This window comes from Aspergillus oryzae, chromosome 5 (genome assembly GCF_000184455.2).
Source record: "Aspergillus oryzae RIB40 DNA, chromosome 5".
In the NCBI taxonomy this organism is placed as follows: Eukaryota; Fungi; Ascomycota; class Eurotiomycetes; order Eurotiales; family Aspergillaceae; genus Aspergillus; species Aspergillus oryzae.
The window spans coordinates 2,128,259-2,149,853 of NC_036439.1; the positions used below are offsets into that span (position 1 = coordinate 2,128,259).

At 46.3% G+C, this 21,595-nt stretch overlaps 5 protein-coding genes across 5 annotated transcripts; 3 read left to right on the plus strand and 2 right to left on the minus strand.

Moving 5' to 3' along the window:
• Positions 1-7,736: 7,736 nt before the first annotated feature.
• AO090701000084 (DNA-directed RNA polymerase core subunit RPC19) lies at positions 7,737-8,404 on the plus strand (the record flags this gene model as incomplete). Its single annotated transcript, XM_023237481.1, has 4 exons — positions 7,737-7,862; positions 7,936-8,064; positions 8,127-8,196; positions 8,271-8,404. 4 exons carry the CDS (start codon positions 7,737-7,739, stop codon positions 8,402-8,404), a joined length of 459 nt encoding a protein of 152 aa, XP_023091988.1.
• Positions 8,405-10,173: 1,769 nt separating this feature from the next.
• Positions 10,174-10,881, plus strand: loc1 (66S preribosome component LOC1; the record flags this gene model as incomplete). Its single annotated transcript, XM_001822920.3, has 3 exons — positions 10,174-10,452; positions 10,514-10,663; positions 10,738-10,881. 3 exons carry the CDS (start codon positions 10,174-10,176, stop codon positions 10,879-10,881), a joined length of 573 nt encoding a protein of 190 aa, XP_001822972.1.
• A 183-nt stretch (positions 10,882-11,064) lies between these two features.
• AO090701000081 (putative hydrolase, alpha/beta fold family) lies at positions 11,065-12,728 on the minus strand (the record flags this gene model as incomplete). The annotated part of the gene is made up of 6 exons (XM_023237482.1): positions 11,065-11,247; positions 11,302-11,430; positions 11,482-11,605; positions 11,668-11,748; positions 11,809-11,969; positions 12,120-12,728. The coding sequence occupies 6 exons, from the start codon at positions 12,726-12,728 to the stop codon at positions 11,065-11,067; spliced, it is 1,287 nt and encodes a 428-aa protein (XP_023091987.1).
• Positions 12,729-15,708: 2,980 nt separating this feature from the next.
• AO090701000080 (uncharacterized protein) lies at positions 15,709-18,748 on the plus strand (the record flags this gene model as incomplete). The annotated part of the gene is made up of 5 exons (XM_023237483.1): positions 15,709-16,713; positions 16,788-16,898; positions 17,038-17,153; positions 17,204-17,856; positions 17,907-18,748. 5 exons carry the CDS (start codon positions 15,709-15,711, stop codon positions 18,746-18,748), a joined length of 2,727 nt encoding a protein of 908 aa, XP_023091986.1.
• Positions 18,749-19,766: 1,018 nt separating this feature from the next.
• Positions 19,767-20,732, minus strand: AO090701000079 (uncharacterized protein; the record flags this gene model as incomplete). The annotated part of the gene is made up of 3 exons (XM_023237484.1): positions 19,767-19,810; positions 20,032-20,629; positions 20,694-20,732. The coding sequence occupies 3 exons, from the start codon at positions 20,730-20,732 to the stop codon at positions 19,767-19,769; spliced, it is 681 nt and encodes a 226-aa protein (XP_023091985.1).
• Between the last annotated feature and the right edge of the window lie 863 nt (positions 20,733-21,595).

A 21,595-nucleotide genomic window follows, 5' to 3' on the forward strand; every position in this document is an offset into this window, starting at 1 on the left:
GAGGGTAATTTCACCTCCTTTAGGTAGAATTACAGAAATAAAATAGGAAGAAAAAGGAGAGGGGAACGGGGAGAGGAGGGGAAGGGAAAGAGAGAGGGAAGGAGAAGAAAACGAGGAAGAGGGGTGTAGGAAGTAGAAGAGCGGATATGATGATGATTATTTAGTAGATTTTCCAGACTGTATGGGCAAAGTAGAGAAAGAAACGACCAGTGGGACAAAGAACTGGGGAGGAGAAATTCACGTCAATCAATCAGGGTTGAGAAACGGTAGCAATTCCAACCGGTACCACACTTTAGAGAGATTATAATCTTAATGGTAATAAACCAAGAAAAAGAAAAGAGAAAAAAAGGAAAAAATCTACCAAAATATGACCAAATGAGAGAGAGCTGTATGTATGGTATTGATTGGGTCGAAACTGGAGCAAAAGACAAGAGATTCAAGACAAGTCATGTATGGAGCTCGGATGTGGGGAGAGCAGCACATTGGAACTTGCTCCAAGATGAGTAGCCGTCTCTTAGGTCAGCAGACCCACCACGCACTTCGGCGTGTTGGTCTGCCTCACCCAAACGATAATTCCCATCTAAACGATAAATTTGAAGCTATTCAAGCTCCTATACAACATCGCCTTGAGTATCTATCCAATAAGGTAATCTAGGGCCTTCCCTATCCACCTGGCCAGCTTCTGTACTAGGCAGATCCCCTGTATTTGTCGGTTGTGGTGGTTTATCGTATTCCAAAGCTCCCGTCTTTCTAATTTGCCTAAGACCCTGTAGTCTTTCCACCTCAGTACGATCCGCAATTCGGCGTTTTGCATCATATACAGTTAGTGGCCCGTGGTATTTAACCCTTTTCTGTGATTTCCGTCTATCCTGAGGCTTCCGGTATCGAAGATGCTGCTGTAGATCATCCTTGAGCTGAGCGGCTAATTCAGTAGTTTCAAGCGAGCTTTGGAATACACGGTCAAGGCGTCGTACAAAGCTTTGATCAAGCTCCGGGCTATTATTAATAAAGCTCTGCGCTTTACTAATACTTCGACGAAGACCTCGTATTGTAGATGGTGGCGATGAGCTTGATGGTGGTGGTGATGGTGTTGTAATTATCTCAAGTTCTGGAGCAGTTTCCAAAGCCTCACGTAGAGATTTCATCACCTTTTCTGAATCTAAGGGATATAGACCTCGCTTTTCAAAGGCATCCCGGATTGTACGTTGTTTGAAGGTCATCGTACGAATAGAATGGATCTCTTTTAAAAAATCACTCTTATCGTCCATCTCAGCACCTCTTTGAGCGAGCTCATTGTTTCTCTTGCGATAAAAGTGCTTATAGACTTGAAAAGGTTGTCCATCAAGAGGCTGTACAAGATGTGTTGTATGAGGAGGAAAGCAATATGGTATAATATAGTGTAGTCCACAGAATTGAAGAAATTCATAGGTAAGATGGGACTCGTGGCCATCGAAAAATAGTAATCGAACCTCTTTTTTTGTAGAGATACGGTGTTTTGTATGACGGTGGAAGTGCTGAATCCAGTCAAAACTAATCTTATCTGTAGTATAGCCTTTTGGAGATAGAGATATTCGATATTCCTCTGGAATATCTGCATCGTACCACCGCTCAAGATGATATGTTCCTTTGAATATAAAGTATGGAGGAAGAGTAAAACCGTCCGCTGCAATACACTCTATTGCAGAGATCAGTTCCCCTACTTCTTTAGAGGGATTTCCTCTTGCAGCTCGTAGAGGCATAGTAGTTACAACTTTTTGAGTCTTTCCCTGTCCAAGTTGAAAGCCAGTTTCATCGAAATTGTATATATTTTTGGGAGGTATATTCTTGATAAAGGCCTCTAAGCAGTCGTACCAGTGTTGGAGAACACCTATATCTTCTGCATCAAGACGCTTCTTATCTTTCGGCTTCTGCTGAATGAGCTTAAACTCCTCAGGAAGACGTTTAATAAAGCGATAAACCCAGTTCTTGTCAACTGTACGAGATTGCCCGTCGGTTATATTCCGCTGCAGTATTTGGTTGGCACTCTGCTCAATCATTCCGGCCGTAGGTGGACTATATAGATTATCAAGCTGACGAATCCAACGAATTAGTGCCTTTTCTTGTGAATCATCAAGTGTCTTGGTTGAGATAGGACGTGAGGAAAGATTTGCTCGGCCATGAATACGCGCCCGGAGTCGTTGGTAAGGAACATTAAATTGACGCGCTAGCGCAGAGATATTGGGCTTTTTTTGGCCTTGGGCGATTGTACAGGCCTGTACGATCCGTATCTCGATATCAGAATAAGAATCAGGCATGGTGGTGGTATATAGGAGCCTGAATAGCTTCAAATTTATCGTTTAGGTGGGAATTATCGTTTGGGTGAGGCAGACCAACACGCCGAAGTGCGTGGTGGGTCTGCTGACCTAAGAGACGGCTACTAGGAGTATACATCCATTCGTAGCAACAACTTCTTGTAACATGTATTGGAAGGATGTAAAAAAAAAAAAAAGAGAAAAATAAAAGAAAAAATTAAAATCAAAATTAAATTGAAATTAAGAAATTAGAAATTTAATTAATAAAAGAAATTCTAATTATAATGAACGATAATATTACAAAAAATTCCCTTATCGACCTTTCCATAGGGTAATAATCATCAAACTCCTGAACCCTCAGGTGTGCAGTGGAGAGGGTCCGGTCTCATTGGTAGAGGCTGAGACATAGTTTGTTTCTGTTGAGGGCTCATCCGCTGATGATCTGACACTTCTGTGACAGTGTTTTAGTGCGGATGATGCTGCGTGTTGGTGGTCTCATCGTTTTACCAATATATTGGAATCATTCTTCATTGATCCAATATTGTACACATAGTAAGGCAATCAACATCCCAAATCAATGGAAGTTAAAGAAAAAGGAATATATGATGTTTGAAAGAGACGAAGGATTTCAAGAGATAACATCCAAAAATGGTAAGAAAAAACTATAAAAAAAAAAAAAAAAAAAAAAAGGCCTTTCCCATGTCTGTATCATCCACCAGCTGACAACTTTCCCCCCGCTAAGCTACTTTCAGCTAATGTAGGGGCTCTTCCCTTGCGACCCCGTCCCGGAGGTCGTGATTCAAAACTGCTGGCGCTTAATTGTCGGAGAACGTGGTGTTATGACCATACCTTCTGTACGGAGTACTAAATATCCTGAGAAGATTCATTCTATCACCTAGATATGAGCCATGTTAATACCTCTCCTATGAAACAAAGGTTGAAATATCTTCCTCCCCCTTCCTTCATCCAAGTAACAAGATAAATAAACAAACAAATAAATAAATAAGGGTGTGACATGGCTTCTCCAGTAGTCAGACACAACTCAAAACCTCTCTCTCTTGTGTCAGGTAATAACAACAGCAAACTTTAATACCAGAACGGAATGAAACCAAACCAAACCAAGCAAACACCCCCTTCGAACTATTGGCCTCTCAGTGGCACCCAAAGAATCTGCGACACAAGCGTCCCTCACCAACCCGATTGTTATCCACCGGCTCCAAACTGGTGGAAACAATACGGAGTAGTCCCTTCCTGTTCCATGAAAGCTGCTGTAACTTATCTCCGAAGAAGTGCTGTGTCCCTTCCCCTCACGGCCCTTGCAACTTCTCATGGGCATGAATGTATGTATGTAATAGTAGTACATAGTCCTACATACATACCTTACCTGGAAGAGGACTGGCTGACTTGGAAACTACTCTCTGATATTTTCTTTATATTGACAACCCGGGAACTATATCATTTGCGACCTATTTTCTTTTATTTCATACAGATGTGATGGGTCACATTTTTTCCACGTTCTTTTGACTTTTTCTTTTTTCTTTTTTTTTGTTCAGTTCTATAGCTGTTGACCTTTTCCGGTCTGTCTTCTTCGCCTACAACTCTATCTAACTCAATGACATGAGAGGAAGAGAGGGGGAAGAAAAAAACAAAAAGGTTCAACTTTGTACCATAGGGTACTAGGCCCCGATCAGCCAACAGATAGCAACTAGGTACTTGAGACAGGCAGACGGCACATCTTCCGGCAGTCTGGAGTTACAAAGTACCGCAGTACCACCAAACATTGGCTATATTAATAACAGTTCCCACGATCTGCTTTGTCTCCCGATTATCACGCGGAAAGTGGATCGTCCTGGCTTGCGGGCGTTACATTGTGACATGCCCAGACCGGTCAACAGTCACATTGATATAGCTCCATTCCTCCAAACTTTTGTATCGGTCAATCTATTATGTAGCATCGAATGCCGAAGTGTCTTAGCAGTTATCTAGGCCGAAGGGGAAAGAAAAAGATTTTTTTTCTCCGTCATCCTTCTCCCATACCGGTCATCAATGATCTGGCCTGCCTCGTCATCATTTACATGTGCTTTTCAGATCCTCAACAAATTACTATGATCGCCCCTGGATTAACCTCCGATCCCTCCGTATTTGTCCCCATTACCCAAAGGTTACGATGGGATCGGCTTGCCTATCCTCGGGTTGACAGGGAGTCTAGTTAAAGGCCTGAGCGGCTGCAAAGTACCTAGATTAGACGTTCAGGGCTGATTATCACTTTTTACTTTTTTTCTCTTTCCCTTTTTTTCTCTTTCTGTGTCCCATTCAGCTTTGTTCCATGGTAACGGTCATCAAGTCAAGACCTTGTTCGAAATTAGCTCAACTTTCATTTCACCGTCAAACTCCCCTAAACCTAAAAGTAAGAAGAAGAAGGGTTTGATTGATCACGGTACTGTATCCCCGCTGTACCGAATTTCAGGGCTGGTACCGATATAATCGGGCTGACGACTTGCTGTATCTGCTTCATTTGCCCAGCCCCAGTAAGCTATGTAACTATTCCACTGTGAAACTACCTTATCAGCCCAGCTCTGGAGCCGAAAGCGATAGGAAATCTATCTCTAACATTTATCTCTTAGCGATCCAAGTCACGAGGTAGAGATATTAACCGATACATGGTGAGAAACCGCCAAGCCAAGGAAAGTGACTGTCTCTTAGAGGGTCTAGATGACTATTTGGGTAGATATTACCTCGTGGTACCCTCTCGATAAGAGCTTATTCCCCCCATAGTCAGGACAGACCGCTTCGACTAAGGAGCCAGAATCGTATCGATCCCTGCATTGGTCGCAGCAATTTGCTGACTCGTGGATTAAACCCTGTCGGGGAGGTGGATTCAAGGAGTTAATTTGCAGTAGTCAAGGAGCTGTACGGAGTAGGGGCGCAGAGTTCGTATGTGGTATGGATTATGGAGTCCTAGTGTAGCAGCAGGAGCTGTACAATGAATTGTTTTACTAACGCTCTTCGGTACATGTACATATACATGCTTGTGGTCGAACTGTATTGACATGAACCCTGTGCCACAGAGTGGCATCGCGTATTTCTCAACATGGAAACCCGATCGCCTATCTTAATACTTTATCTTTAGCACGATTACCCTAAGTGGCATCATGGCGTTCCCGGGGAGGAAAAAAAAATTGGCTGGGACCCAGGGGAATTTTCCTGCCAGTTGGGATTGGTTTTATGAATAATCATCTCAAACTTCAAAGACATAAAAAAGAGTAATACAATCATACACGATCAAGTTGATTGTACGGAGTACAATTAATTATTATCATTATTTTATTATTTATCGAGCCATGAAACTAGTTCGCCCATAGTCGCTCCGTAGTAAAAGTCACGCTGGCGGACCCACGTGCCTTCCTTGCAAATTAGATTTAAGAAACGAGCTGCCAGCCATTTCACGAACCACTAGTTTATGGGTCTTCCAATTTTCTGCCTTCCCGAGTCTCCAGAAATTATTGTTTTACTATAGTACTTCTGGAGTAGCTTCCGTGGATGTGCCCGTCGGGTCCAGATCAACTCTGACTTGGCTCTCTCGCTATGGTTCCAGGTTCACAACATGAACACGTCGGCTTGGTGCACAAATCCTGCTACTTGCATACATGCCATAGTATAGTACTACTTACTACTACTGTCTTTTCCTTGATTTGACGTCGACTTGAAAATTCATGTGAAAAGATGAAAGATTAAAAATGGCGTGGAGAATTTAATTCTGTTACAGGAACCTCGCCAACCAGCCCGATACTTGTTTTCGCGATTAAATCCATCGCATATTGCATTAATATTACTCACTTGTTTTTATTACTTGGCTAGGTTCAGGAGAACGAATGGACCCCGAAGCTGAATCCGTGAGTTGAGTTTGTTCGTCCTCCCTCGGAGTATACTCCGTCCTACGTATACTATTACGCACTCCATGAGATTTACGATAGATAAAAACGGCAATCGCGTTTCTGCACGGACTGTTCATCGGTTGTTAATATTATCTCCCATGTGGACTTGGAGGTGGTCTTTGCGTCAAGCGAGATGGCCCTCGGTCGATCGCAATAAACTCCTAGGTTCATGAGAGCTGTCTAGAATTAGATGTCTATCCACCGTTTCTTCCCTCCTTTTATGCTGGACGGGACAACTCCTCACGGAGTACATCGTCCGTTTTGTATGTCTTATTTTAATATTAACGTTTCGGATTATTTCCTCAACCAAAGTTTATGGGAGAGCTTACTGAGGATCGCTGGGTGGGCTTCCCAACCAGCGGTCCGATATTGTGTACTTTATCCACATCCACCTGGGACATAAGTCCTCAAAGGTTTCATTTCGACCGATTCTTGATAGACGACCCGAGCTATTTTTAGGGTATGAACAGTAAGTCGTATATATTTAGGAAAGTGCAATACTCCCCGACCCGTGGTGACAAAGAAATGTCCACATAATGTAAATCATGAATACTATATCACGGACATTGACCGCGGTTCAGGAGGGCATATACCAAGACCTTTAAGGGTGGCTGGGATATGATGTGTAAGTCCGGGCGTCTTCAAATCACTATCGACATTGTGAGTCCCCGGTTTAGGGTTCGACTTTCCTACTGTTCTATTAAGCTCTTGGGTCTGGTCATGTAAGGGCCTCTTTAGTCCTTCCAATGCGGTCAAGTAAACGTAAAGATCTCAGAGCCGCTATAGCTTCAAGACGCCACGAGCAGTGGCACCCAAAGGCTAGCCATCGTTCTACCCTAATTAGGCAGCTGTATCTGGTACTAGACTAAACCAGACTGCCAAGGAGGGTTTTCACATCGTACACTCGGTTCTGAGTAACTAACCTGTATGCGAAAGACAAATAACCTGCCTGTAAAACGATGGCGGCAGAGAGCCGATGCCCCTACATGCAGGAGTCAAATAGCAAACACAGCAGAATTGGGAGAATCTAACAGTGAGATAACGTCTGGCTGCTTCACACAAATCAGCTGACTATGTTCAAGTAGGATCATTTGAAAGGAAATCCATCCATGTTCGTTGTTGAATCACTAGAAGTGATTTTGCCAAGAATAAAACCATCCGACCCCGAAGGCGGTCAACCCCTCTATCGATAACCGTTTTTCGCTTTTTTTCCCGCTTTGCGATGGACTCGGCATCAATTCTGATAGCTTCACGATTGAGGGGCCGCGACCAAGAATCAATCGCAAGAGACTTAGAGCGAGCAGAAAGGCCATTTCAAAATATCCCCTCCCCCCGGAGAACGTGCATCACAACCTCCCACCCAGTGCCGTGACCAACGCAATCACCTGAAATCCAATTCTACCCATCTTGAGCCGTACCTCGTCGCCAGCAATCCGACGTTTACTTCACAACTTCTACTCGAGTGGCGTTTTCCTCCTGCACCTGTGCAACCCTACGTACAACATACATCATGCCTGCCTCCGTGCACTCCCAGGATCAGGACCAGTCCATGATGGACGCCACCGCCGCGGCACCTCAAGAACAAGAACAGCAGGTTGAGCAAGAAGATGTGTTGGAGGAAAAGCGGATCATTGTCGTTCGTCTCTCCTGATATTTTCATTTCGCCTAATGAAAGCCAAGATGTTCGTTGCTAATTCATATAATGACAGCTTCCCGGGGCTACCGAGACAGCGGCTTCTTTCCAGTTTGAGGGCGAGGGTCATACATTGGGCAATGCGCTACGATATGCCATTATGAAGAAGTGCGTGCTGCTGTTCATTGTCTCTGTCGTTGACATTGTTCTTGGCTGTTGTGCCGGTCTGAATATATGGATTTACTGACGGCTTGGAATAGTCCTCAGGTTGAATTCTGTGGATATACTATCCCCCATCCTTCCGAGACTAAGATGAACCTGCGCATTCAGACTTATGGTATGTTCGAGTGCCCTCTTTCGTAGATTGCGGTCTTGCTCTTCTCTTTGAACAAAGCTAATCTTAAAATCCAGACACAACGAACGCAGTGGAAGCACTGGAGAAGGGCTTGGATTCTCTGATGGATCTATGTGATGTTGTTACGGACAAGTTCACCGCCTCCCGTGATGCCTTTAATGCCTCTGAGGCTGATAAAATGAACTCTTAAAACTTTTACCATCTTCTAACTTGCATTTGCTCTGATTTACTCGGTCTGGGGTGTTTGTATGGCGTTGTGTACACTTAGATAAAAGTTTTGCCGTTGGCTTCAGCATCATTTATGCCCTTTCAGCAACTCGGCCATTGTTATTATAGACTATTGACATCATGCGCTATGTATCAAGAACATCTGGGTTTGATGCCATTCTTATGGTTCACATTGAGTAGGGCTTTTTTGGATAACGGAGTTCGTACAAATTCTGATACTGGTAAATGGGGTGGACCTTAGACGGTAGAGTCCAATTCTGTCTATAGACATCTTCACGGATCAGATTTGCTAGGTTACTGAAGCTCGTAAGAATGGCCGAAGCTGATTTCACACATAACTGTGCTGCACTTACACTACGTCTTTTAAAGACCGGTTAACGTAACAAATCCGACGTTAGCTACTCAGACAATATTTACATAACACTCTATTGGTGCAATCCCCGAGCCAAGGTAGAAATTTCAATGCAAAGGTACTCAAGAACAATTCAATTCAATTGCGGCCTTCCAAGAAGCCCGAGATGAAGTTAGGAGGTAGCCGGGCACCGGGGTCTTCCTCTGGACGGAAGTACTTCATCACATGAGAAAGCTGCTTCCAGTAGTTAAGGGTTTCCTAGAGCGTAGAGACGAGGATCAGTATACTTAATCCCATTGAGAATGTTACGGTTGCAATGGGCCAAGCGTAACCGTGCACTCAGCATCTTCGCATGTCAGCAAAGACCCAATTTGGACTAACCTGGAACTCAGCGTGGCTCTGGAATAACAGGACATCGACAGCACCGAGCTGCTTCACATAGCGGTGCTTCTCGAACTCCTGGCGGACCTTGGTGCGGATGGCGGATACCGGCATGTTCAGAGAGTACATGGTCTGGATCTCAGGGGACTGTTCGGTTCAATGGGTTCCATGTTAGTTTGTTCGCATTTGAAAGTAATAGTTCAGTACGATCTTAGGTCGAGCGACTAGGTTCATTTGTGATATTGAATTGTCGGGAACCCTCCACGACTACACACGCCCGAAAACGCCAGCAGAGACAAGAATTGGGTTCACTGACCGCTCTAAGCCATTCTCTGTAGGACTTGAGGACGCGGGCCCTGGCATCGGTCCAGTTCACAGCTGTTGGAAGTGAGATGGTTAGCTTTGCATTTTCGTCCATTGACATCGCGGCAATTTCTAAAGGTCGGACCGGCTCGGTCTGCTGGGAGCAAGGTGGACGTACAGGAGCGCGTGCGCTGCGCGAGGTAAGTAGGATTGATGGTCATTTTGGATAGATGTGTCTGTAACCCCAAGCCGGACACTCTACAATGGCACACTGGGAGGGGGGAGGAGGGGAGAGACGCTGAGAGAGAGGGTCGACGTTCCTTTCGGGCTTGAGTTAGCGTGACGATGAGATGGAATGGTGGAGGTCGGATCATGCTCTCGGCGGCACCCTTTCACCGCCTACCTGTTTCAAAAAATTTCTTCCGCCGTTCTCTCTTTGCGAAATGGGGCCTGGGTCTTTTGATTCTTTCATTTCGTTTTTTGTCTTCATCTTTTTGCCTTTCCCGTTAGACTGTTCAGTCTTGTATCGCCGGTGGTGTAGTCCATTTTTGTTGTTGCCATTCCAAAGTTGTTCAATTTATCGTCCTATCTCCCTTGTGGCGTGACTTGGTCGAGAGTCTCCATCGCCGAGTCTCTTTTTCAATCCCCACGTGCATGCGATAACCTCATAGATACCACCGAAAAACGAAAAGAAAATGGCAGCAAAACCCGGCTCAACCAAGCCCTCAGGCAAAGACTCGAATAAGAGCAAGCCTCTTTCCTCCGCATCGAAAGTGAGCAAGAAAGCCGCCAAGCGCCCGCCGCCCAAGGAAGTTAAGTCGAAGGCGCGCACCGAAGCGAGCCAGCTGAAAAAGAAGAAGAAGAGAGAGTATACGGAGGAGGAATTGGACCTGCCGAAGTTGAATGCAATCACGCCTGTTGGGGTGGTGAAACCCAAAGGGAAGAAGAAGGGAAAGGTTTTCGTTGACGACCAGGTATGTCTATGGGTGGCATGGTTCCTCGCCTGCACGCTTCGTTGCTAATGCGTTTCCGCAGGAGGGAATGGCTACCATTCTTGCCATGGTAAATGCCGAGAAAGAAGGCCAGATTGAGTCCAAGTTGCAGAAGGCCCGTCAGTTAGAGGAGATCCGAGAAGCGAAGAGAAAGGAAGCCGAAGCTAGACAGGCACAGAAGAAAAATAAATTGGTGCGTGATATTGCTCCGAATATATGTTTCTTCTCCAAGGAGGCCATAGGTTACTAACGAAGATCGGCGTATAGGAGGAGACCAAGGCAGCCATCCGTCAAAAGCGCAAGCGCAAGGGTGATAGCAATGAAGACACGAAAACCGATACTACAGCAACCCAACCTAACGGGTCGTCTTCGAAGTCGAAAGGGAAGAGGAAAAGTGTTTCATTTGCTTGAGCTTATTTGTACAAAAGTATTTCTGTCTATACCAAGTCTATGTATCTAGATGGGGTTCGGCGTTTCCACCGGTCTATGTTCTGACATGAATGGCAACTCATGACAATCTTCTTGCTTCATAAGTCACACCGCTGAGTGACGGGTTCTGTAACTAAGCTGCGACTGAACGATTGTCTTATAAGCCTAGTTCAAGAGTGCAGACTGGAAATCCAGTTTGCGACGCATGGGATTGAAATCAGGTTTTGGTGTTACATCGAGGTTGCTGGTATTGTTAGCAACGTGGCCTGGAGCCTTGTCGGGGTTCTCGACCAAGAAAGGAGCCTCGAGGTCGACGTCCTTGGCCATGAGGTTTAAGAAATTGGTCACCTGTTCATCGTGTTAAGCGTGGAAAAGCTGCAGTTATGGTAGACAGCAACTTACTGGCTTCACAAACCATCTGCTGCCTCCAAGTTCAAACCAGCCAAGATGCCCACCCCAGGACGTTGTCATCATAACACCATAAGGGGTTTGCCCGATTTCCTGGAAAGGAAGTGCTTTGACGGTAGCAATCTGCTGCTAGTCAGCGCATGAGAGTGGTCAAACTCAGCGTGTCGAACTCACCGGGTCATCTTCAGCTTGTACAGCAAAGAAAGGGATTTTAATAGCAAGAAGCGAGTCAACGGACGAAGCATCACGATAGTAGGCGCCCTCTGTGGGGTAACCCCATGAAGCACATTGCAAAGCCCTGATGCGAATTGACAGGTCAGGAACCGCCTAGAGATAATATCATATAGCGTGGCCGCTCACCGGTCGAACTCATGTAGGTATTTAGTGCTCCGAACTGCATCAATATCAACTCGAGGATTCTTGGAGACCTCATCTACGTGACTAATGACATTGACTGTTAGTCGACCAGCAGCAAGTCCGGATATACGAAGGATGGCCTACTGCTCAAAGAGTCGTTTCATGTTTGATCCCATCACTTTACTGTAGACCTCGAGTCCCATCCAGCTGCTTTGCAAGCTCACGGAGCTTACTTCTAGGTTCCAAGGGCTTGCGCAAAGTACCGCAGCTTTCAACTGGCAAGCCTCACCTTCTTCGCCCAAATACTATACAAGTCCAGTCCATCAGGATACAGCCGGTAAGCTACGACAGAGGTGACTTACATTGGTGAGGATATTTGCGCCGAGGGAAAACCCGATCCCAAACAATGGTCGATTCGGAAATGTCTTCCGAAGCCATTTGATGGCTTGACGGACATCCCACGTGGCACGGGCATTATATAGCACACCGCTGGTAATCTTAGTTTGAGCACAGCCCCTAGAATTGATAACACACGCTTCCCATGCCCCATCAGCAATGAGGGGTGCCAGGACGTGGCGGAGGTAAATCTCGTGTGATCCACCACTCAGACCATGGAGGACAACAAGCATGGGTTTCGTATCATCTGAAGGAAGCGCGTCGAATTCATCTGCCGCAAAGAATGCTGTCCTTTCCGGTAACCCCGATGGTTGAGTGTATTTTCTCTCCTGATCTGTCAGTTGGCTATCTTTAGGAGCTTCGAATGGATCGACAACGAAATCCACCGCGAAATGCCCGCTGAACATCGGGTTATCGGCTTCGAACATCCAGCGTTTATAGTATACAGGAACGTCATCAAATTTCACCGTAGTCCAGGCCGTCTGGAGATGACCGTTGAATAAAAACGGGTTGAGCGTACATGTCTTTGGTGTGGCAGTACGACAGAGATCCGTCAAGGTGATCTGTTGTTTGGTTCCTTTCCCGACTTTTTTCAGAATTAAGTTATTGTCTTTTGAGTGGAAGAATGAAACACGACCACTCGGACGCAACCATGATAGCATGCCCATTACGAGCAATCCCGACAGTAAAATTGGCACCGGAAAGGAGGTCAAGAGAGTAGTGGCGGAGGTCTCAGCGGAAGCCATCCGGGTTGAGCGTAAGGAGGTTTATCACAACCGACCACACTTGTGAACAATTAATATCAAATATAGTGGAAAGAAAATAGAAAAAAAGAAAGAAAGAAAAACAAAAGAAGTGAAAAAGTGAGATCCAACGAAAAAGGGAAAACGAAAAAGAAAAAAGTAATGAGAAAGTCGGACCCTTCCAATAAATGTCCCAAATATATTTAGTCCCAACAAGTTCTTTTGCGCCGGGATTCATGTGCCTCGGCATCATTGCCCGATAGGGGAATACATGACATAAGCACCTTATCTCCCTGCCAGTTACTGAGCTATGCTATCTTTGGTATAGTCGCATGTTGATCAGTCAGCCTCCAGGTGACTCAGCTCGTGATGTACGTCATGGACATCACGAGGCGCTAAAGAGGGTTGTCAGTTGACAACAGTCATGGCGGTGTTTGTATCTCTTTCCTGGTCAGGCTAGCTGACTTGCAAGCACTCTAAGTTCAAATATTCTGTCTGCAATCGTGGACATTCTGGAGGTCGGGAATCGAGAGATGCATGCAATTCTTATTGCGGTTGCCAGGTTGATGCCGGATGCGGAAACCAACTATAGAATGGAACATGGCATCATAGACCTCTTCAACTTTAGCACCCACTTTCTAAAAATTTTCTGGCGGTGGAGTTTTGATACAGTACCAGTCAGCAGGCTCTCCTGTTGACTCTCCTACTTTGCTTGCACCTAGATCAGTCAATACCGAATTGGTATGTAATTCTTATAACAGTCATTACACTGTGACCCTGCCCCGTGCGCCGTTTGCGTGCGAAACCGAGAGCATTCGTGTGGACTACTTCAAGGCCAAAGGTCCTTCCCTCTGCACTCGATCTCTCTTTTCTGTAGAGTCACCTTTTCGTCACGCGGTACGATCCCAGTCCTCTTATTATACGCCATGAGACTCCAGCAACAGCAGGAGACGATTTGGCTCCCATTTCACCTATGAGTCTCTGTCGGTCACTAGACACATATCCTCATACAAAAACCTCAAAAATCCGAGAACAGCTTAAGAAGGCCCTGGTTCTCAGTACAGCCTATGGTCCAGATTCACGGTTTCCCATCGATATGGCATATGGTCTTCGTCGTGCTGGGAAAAGATTAAAGACTATCACAAAGATGCATCTTTGGTCACGAAGTCCGGAAAGGTCAAATCCTGACCCCACGAAACGGTGTTACCTCCTCGAATTGCCCACTGAGTTACTGCTTGAGATCGTTTCTCATCTACCTGTGCTAGCAGAGGCCTCTCTGGCATTGACGTGTAAACGTCTATTTGCAATATCCGGCGCAATCCTGGACTCCAAATCACTGCATTTCAATCGGGATTTCGCACCACTTTTCCATCATTACCGGAATGGGCACAACTTTGTTACTACTCGGTGGCAATTCGTCAAGGTGTTAGAAAACAACACTTGGCGAGCTTGCTCGAAATGCTTGAAGCTACATCCACGAGGTTTGTTCTCTTCACGAGAACTCAAACGAAAACCCGAGGAACGGGCTTGTGAATTAGGAAATCTCGCAGGCATAGTCGACTTGTGTCCATGCAAAAAGCTGACTTTTCGAGATAAGATGGACCTAGTTGAACTCTTGTTGATGCGACAGAAATCGATAACAGCCTTGACTGCGCAATTTGGAACTGGTGTCGAGGAACGTTTTTGCTGGCATACCTGCACTGAAAACTATGGCTCTACACAGTTAAAGATCGGATTGTTTCCGGAGTTAGACGAGAATGGCCAGTTGAAGATCAAAACGGAGTATCAATTATCAACGGGGTCAGGGCAGCTAGGGAAGGAAGAGTTTATCACACCTCGGTTTGGATGCGCACACCGATCAGTTGATCTGTGGCTCTCCAGTGTCTGTCAAACCACAATTTGCCGACTGTATGATAGTTTCTGCGCCTCCTGCCAGCGAATATCCGTTTGCAACTCCTGTAATTCTTCGTTGAAATGCCCTCGCAAACAACCTTGTCATATCGACGAAAGTTCCGGAAGAGCCACCTATTTCTTTTGGACTGAGAGATGTCTTGGGGGGGCTTCCCCTATCCCCGATCAAGCATGGGCCGTGCAGAGGATTCATCCGGCAGAGAATACGATCGATGTGGACAACTGCAGCGAGTTATGTCCTTGGACCATCCGCGAACATCCTCCTCTTAATGAACCCCCGTCTCTCGAGATGGACATTTTAGAACCTGGCATGCAGAGCCAGTCAATGAATCAGTTATACGCATCGATTGATATGATCTGAGTGTATGGAACGCAAAGAGAGGAAGGTTGTGTGGGCTATGTCTCGGGAATGGAATGGCGAAGGTGTTGTATAGAGGCGCAATTTTGTGATTTGGTGTTATTGTATGACTCAACATTTCCTTCTCTTTGTTTGGTTTTTCGACTTTATCATGTAATTACTTTTTGTTGGCTTGACTCTTCATGAAGACTATGCTAGAAATCTAGAAATATACATTCTCTGTTTGGAATATATGTAGCAACTTGGAAGTGCTGATCCGGGAGAGGCGCTAATTGATGCCTTGGTCAGTTAGGGGATATATATATATATATATATGTAATATCGACGATCGTTTCTATATATAGACAGTTGTATATAGACTGGGATATTCGAGAAGGACAACGGATGTATGTATATACTACGTACTCAGTCCGAGAGACTACTAGTAGATAGGGCTTCAGTCTTTGTCTCTAAACTGACCGCCTTGGTGGAGGTTTCTCCGAAGCCGACCTCAAAAGGGAAAAGCGGATTTAATATCGCGATCAAACACCCCCAAATGGTGATAATCAACTTCTACTTCTAAATGAACGAAAGTATAGACTCCGGGAGAAGCAGAGTGCAGCGATCACCACGAAGCATTATCTGCGTCCTGGGGCGATGAGCTATCCACCACCACCACCTCATAACGGCCAATATCCTTCGCAGTACCTGCAGCAGCCTCCTATTCAACCCCAGCAGACCATCCAGCCGCAGCAGCTACTGTACAATAATGCCCACCCGAACGTTTCGCCATATCAATATGGCAAGCCAGTTGTTTATCCTCAGGTCATGATCCCGGCGTATCCCGCCTACGCACACACATATAATCAACAGCCACAACCACAACCACAACCACAGCCTCAACCTCAATCTCAACCTCAACCGCCGCCGCCGCAACCGCAACCGCCGCCGCAACAGCAACCGCCGCAACCTCAATATGTAAACCCATCCGACTTGTTCAACACGCCGCCTCTCCCTTCTATATCGCCTCCCCAATTTAGTCAGAGGTCATCCCAATATGGTGGACAACCGGCGGTCTCTACCGCTGCAGCAAGTAACCTATCCCCTGCAATCACTACCTCCGCCGCAACGCAACCAACGTACTACACTGCTGCTGGCCCAAACCAAGGGAACCAAGTTTATGGCAAGCTCCCACAGGCTACACCAAGTGCTACACCAAGCACAACACCGAAACCTACGCCGAAGCCTACGCCGAAATCCACACCAAAGGTTACACCAAAGACGATGCCCAAGACTACCGCCGCGATTGCACCGAATCCGCCAACTGTTCGACCCCTACCTGTTACCGCAACACCCCCGGCACTGTCACCCAGGCCTGTCCCTCAAGTCTTGATACCAGCTCCCCCCCCGGAAATACAGCAGAAACCCGAACGGCCGCCGTCAAAGAAGCAAGCGCAGCGACAAGCCAGTCAAATGACTCCACAAAAACTAGCAAAGCCTCCCATCGACTATCAGGTCCTGCTCCTGGCGATGGCAGATGAGTATCTCAACGCGGCCCATAGTAACGGAACCATGGTCGCCTTACTGAAACAAGAACTGGAAGTGGAGGAATACTATAAATTGGTCGCGACGGGTCTTGGTTGTTTGGAAGCGGTGTTGAAGGTGTGTGTGAAATTCACTTCGATGACCTAGATCTCAATTACTTCTGACTAACCACTTTCTTTAAATCTTGTTAGAACTGGAGATTACAACCCCGAGTCGAAGCGCTTGTGCGATTAAGGTATGCGCGCATTCTGTTCGAGGAGACGGACAATGATCTCGAAGCGGAGACCGCATTGAGTAAAGGCGTATGTCCAACCTATAGACTCATCATCAAGCCACGCTGCTAACATCATGCCGATAGATTGACTTGTGCGAGCGGGTGAGTCGCTTTGCATTGAACGCTGTATTCTGTTGCTGTTTTCCTGGTTACTTACAATATTGCAGAACCGTATGCTGGACTTAAAATACAGCATGCAACATCTTTTGGCACGGATGCTACACAAGACAAATCCGAAGGCCTCAATGAAAGCTGTGGATGGGATGATCCAGGATGTAGAAGCGTGGGTGATTTCAAGCTTATGATGTATAGGTCGTATGCTGACTAGCATAGATATCGCCACTCTGCCTGGGAGTTTGCATTTCGTTTCCTTCGAGTATCCCTCTCGCTGTCTTCCTCAGCGCACCAGGACTCCGTTGCAGCTCTGCAACACCTGCACAAGATCGCTAACATGGCCAACCGCAATGGTGATAAGGCTGTTTCGGCCATGTCAGCCGTCATCGAGGCCCTTGCACATCTACAACAGGGATCCGGCTTCGACTCCATTGAACAGGCTCAGCGCGCCCTGGCGGTAGCCCGGAGCCACCAGCTTAATGACGAGCTTCGCCATATACCGCAGCTGACGACGCTGGTGCAGATGGTCGATATTTGTTGCAGCCTTCTTGAATATGACATCAATCAGTCGTCACAGAAGTTAAAGAACTTACAAGACCTGATGGACGAGCGGTTGAACGACCCTAACTGGCGTGCTGATGGGTCGTTCTCCATTCCTCTGAGCGGCAAATCGGCAGGGCCGTCGTCAATAGATACGGGGGACATCCTTCAGGTCCAGAATGGCACATTGCTCTTGAGCTTCAATTGGCTACCTCAGCATGACCTTTACGCGCTTTGTTATTTCTTAAGTTCCATCACGCTCAGCTGCAAGAACTCATACGATGGTCGTAAAGCCGAGAAGTTCCTCCAGGAGGGGATACGCATGATACAGGGTACGCGCCACATCAGCTTTGGTTAGGTCAACGCTAACTTCGTCGTAAAGGGAGTTTCAAATCACCTCAGGACATCACCGAATCAATGGTCAATGCGAATAGGCGTGTAGAATGGCGCAGGACGCTGTATTGTAACCTCCTTCTTCAACAAGTGTTCCTTGCCTGTGGCCGCACGGACTGGGACCTCGCCAGCAAAACGCTGAAGGATCTCCGACAAGAAGCGCAAGAGCTTGGCGAGTGCCTACCTGATACCGTTCAATGTCTGATGGAGTACGCTGAGGGTACCATTGCACAAGCAACTGGCGATCTGAAAGCTGCTCTCGACGCTTTTCAATCCCCTCTTCTTTCGTTATCTCCATCGACGAGCAAAACAGCCCGCAATGACCCCCAGCGTGACATTGCACTTCTTGCAGCCCTCAATACCGTTCTCATACTCCGTGATCCAACTCATGCGTCGCACTTTCAGCTCCCCAACATTCTGGCGACCGTTGAATCATTTTGCAAGGGTAGCCCTAACAAATATATCCAAGCAGCTTATTATCTTGTATGCGCTACCGTGCAGACCGAATCAACCATACAAACCAAGCAGTTCCTCCAGCAAGCTCTCCAGTCAGCCACGGCAATCAGCAATAGTCAGATTACTTGCATGACCCTGACCTTCATGAGTTGGAAGTATTTCCGTGGGGTCGTCGGTGAACAAGCTGAAAAGAGCGCGCGAGCAGGTCGTGCAATGGCAAAGAAAGCCAACGACCGACTCTGGGTCAGTGTCACGGACGAGATGCTCGCAGAAACCCTGGAGAGGCAGGGAAAGAATGACGAGGCGAAAGGCGTCCGCGAGGAGGGCCACCGGGTAATGATGGGACTGCCGTCAGCATTGAAAAGGCCCGCCTAGCTCTTGACTCTTGTTATTCCCCTTTACTTGTTTTCTTTGTTATATTGGTGTGACTTTCTGGGTCTAGTATATGATACCATATAGGGTCTGAGGTGTATAGGGTAGAACGGCGCAATCAAGACATAGTAGGCATCATTTCATGGCTCCCTCCATCATGTCGTAGGCATGCTTTCCAAGGAGTAGTTTTATTGATTTTGGCCAAACCGAACCCCTTCAACTTCCAATGAAGAAAGTGATTCATGCCCTTTGCCATTGTCTGTCTGTCAACTGGTGTCTGCTGGGTCACACATTACAGTCCGGACCAGACTATGATTGATCGAGGCCAGGAATCCGTTAATCATTTAAGTAGTAGTAGGGTCTAGGATTAAGACAGGTCCAAAGTTCAATAACTGTAACACAAAGCATATTTCAATTTTACCACCCTAGTTGATGCCCAGCCCTGTGGGAATAGAATACACCGACTACGCAAGTCGCTAGGATTACATGGAGTACATATATCGGCTTGTCTAAGCATATTTTTTTTTCTTGGAGTTCAGATGATGGTTCTGCGGTAAGATAAAATTTAATGAAGCAGTTACCCATGAATGTGAACACTTTCTCACGTTGTCGCTAACCTCACCAAGAGGCATAACTCCAGTTTGAGATGCGAAAGACGCACGGCACAAGATCAGAATCGCATATCACTCTTTTGTCGTCAGGGAATCAACCTTTGCTTTTAAGTTCGAAGGCAAACTCTCATATCCTTGGATCACAACTACTGCTTTTTGAATGAGAATATCATTTTGCGATCCGGGAACCAAGCGAAACAAGGCCGGATATAAAATTAGAAGGACCACACCAATAGGCGCATTATCCTGCATATTCGCAAACCTTGCCGTCTGTGGGTTAAGCGTGTGGTGAGTATGGGCATCCATGGTTATGAAATTACTCAAATTTCTTTTGTGAAAAACTATAGGCTGGGTCCAATCGAGATCTGGATACCATTCCCAATAGTAGCGTTCCGGCGAACAGCTCAATTTCAGCGCAAGAGCTGCAATTTGTGGTAAGATCTGTTTCTCGAGCCTTCTAAGCTTTTGGTCCCAATCAAACGGTTCTTCAAAGCTAAAGCAGCCGAAAAAACCACGTAGATAACCGGCCAATCCAGAACAGTGTTGAACAATTTTATCCTTGTAAGCCTGAGTTGTAGCGTAAGCCCTCACTGTATCTGATCGCCAGAGGTTAATATTTTCAATATCTATGAAGATAAGCAATCGCCTGTACTCGGTGGGTAAGGGCACGCCAACCTTTTTTCGGTTCCAGCATCGACATCATGTTATAGAGGCGTTCCAGAAGTTCTTGATCCGCTGGCGGTGCGGCGAATACTAGAGATTCGAGTACATGTTCTCGAATAATACCGAAGCTAATCATTGTCAATATCTCAGTTTGTGCATGATCGAATTCTAGCTGAAGCTCTCTCGGAAAGGTAAACATGTTCTTATCAATGCCTCGGCGATGGATGGCATTATCAAGAGTTTCGGTGAAAGACCTTATATCAGGAAATCCCTCCATCCACTCGCAGAGGCTATCGCGTATTACCAAGAAATCCTCGGAAATACTCGCATCACTGACTTGGTAATCAGGCATAGATCTAAATATCCGCGTTTGAAGTTCAACCTCCAACTTCTGGATGCGCTGATGTGCGTTCTCCAACTGTTGTTCCATCTGCTCTATTCTGTAAGCCTGCTGCGAGATGGATCGGCTAACAGAGTCCACCTCCTCGTAAATGCCGGCTGCATGTCGTTCCAATCTTTTCAAAGCACTTTGTGCCGGGCACTTGTTTTGGTTCGAATCTCTTGAAGAGGTAGTGGCTGGCACATTGTCGGCTGAAGAATGATTTTGGCCCTAAAGGACGGTTTATTACCTCAGAGTCCTGGCGGAAGACGTGACGACTGAGGGGTATACATACATCAAAGCCTTTTGTGGTTGAGATACTATTTTCATCCATGTTCTCTCTGTCGTAACGAAAAGGAGTCGAGGGACAAGGAAGGGAAGTATCGTCTGAGTCGAAGAGTATGGAAAGTCTTGAGATTATCAGTGCCTGATGAGCGATGGTTATGTCGACCTGAAGCAATAGCGCTTGTACTGGTTCTGTGAGATGAGGAGTTAGTCAAAACAGGATGTGAGTGTTGTAGTAATGGTTTCACTGCGATCTATTGTTGTTTGACTACAACCACTTTTTATTCACTTCTATTTTATTAACACTTCACAGCAACTTGTTCTTCCTTTCTCTGTTGATTCCACTACTCTACACCTCCACTTGTTGGTATTTTCAAACTGGTTGTCTTACAACTCACTTTGGCCTCATCAAGCAACTAACACAGACAGTTTCCTGCACTTCGGCATACTCAATCCTGCGCACAGATCCACTGAGAGAAGGTTTCTATTACATACGACATGGGAGACATCTCTTCTGAAAGCAAAATTGTTATAGCTGTGGATTTCGGCACGACCTACTCAGGTGTTGCGTGGGCCTCAGCGAGCAATGCAAGTCATCACTGTCTCTACACTTTGGCCATGTACTGACAACGGTTCAAGCCCGAGAGACATCATGTTATCAATCAGTGGCCGCAGAGTCCTTATACTTCTCTCGGTGGAATGACAAGCGAAAAAGTGCCCACTGAGGTCGCATATGAGTACGGGGAATCTGGTCCGACTTGTTTGTGGGGATTCCAGATTTACGATAGCATGCCCCGTACTCAATGGATCAAGCTTGGATTTGCTGCTGATCAGAAGCTTGGTCTAGCCTCGCGCTTATCCTTCAACTACCATGACTGCCGTCGAATCCCCGAGCCATACCACTCTTCGTGT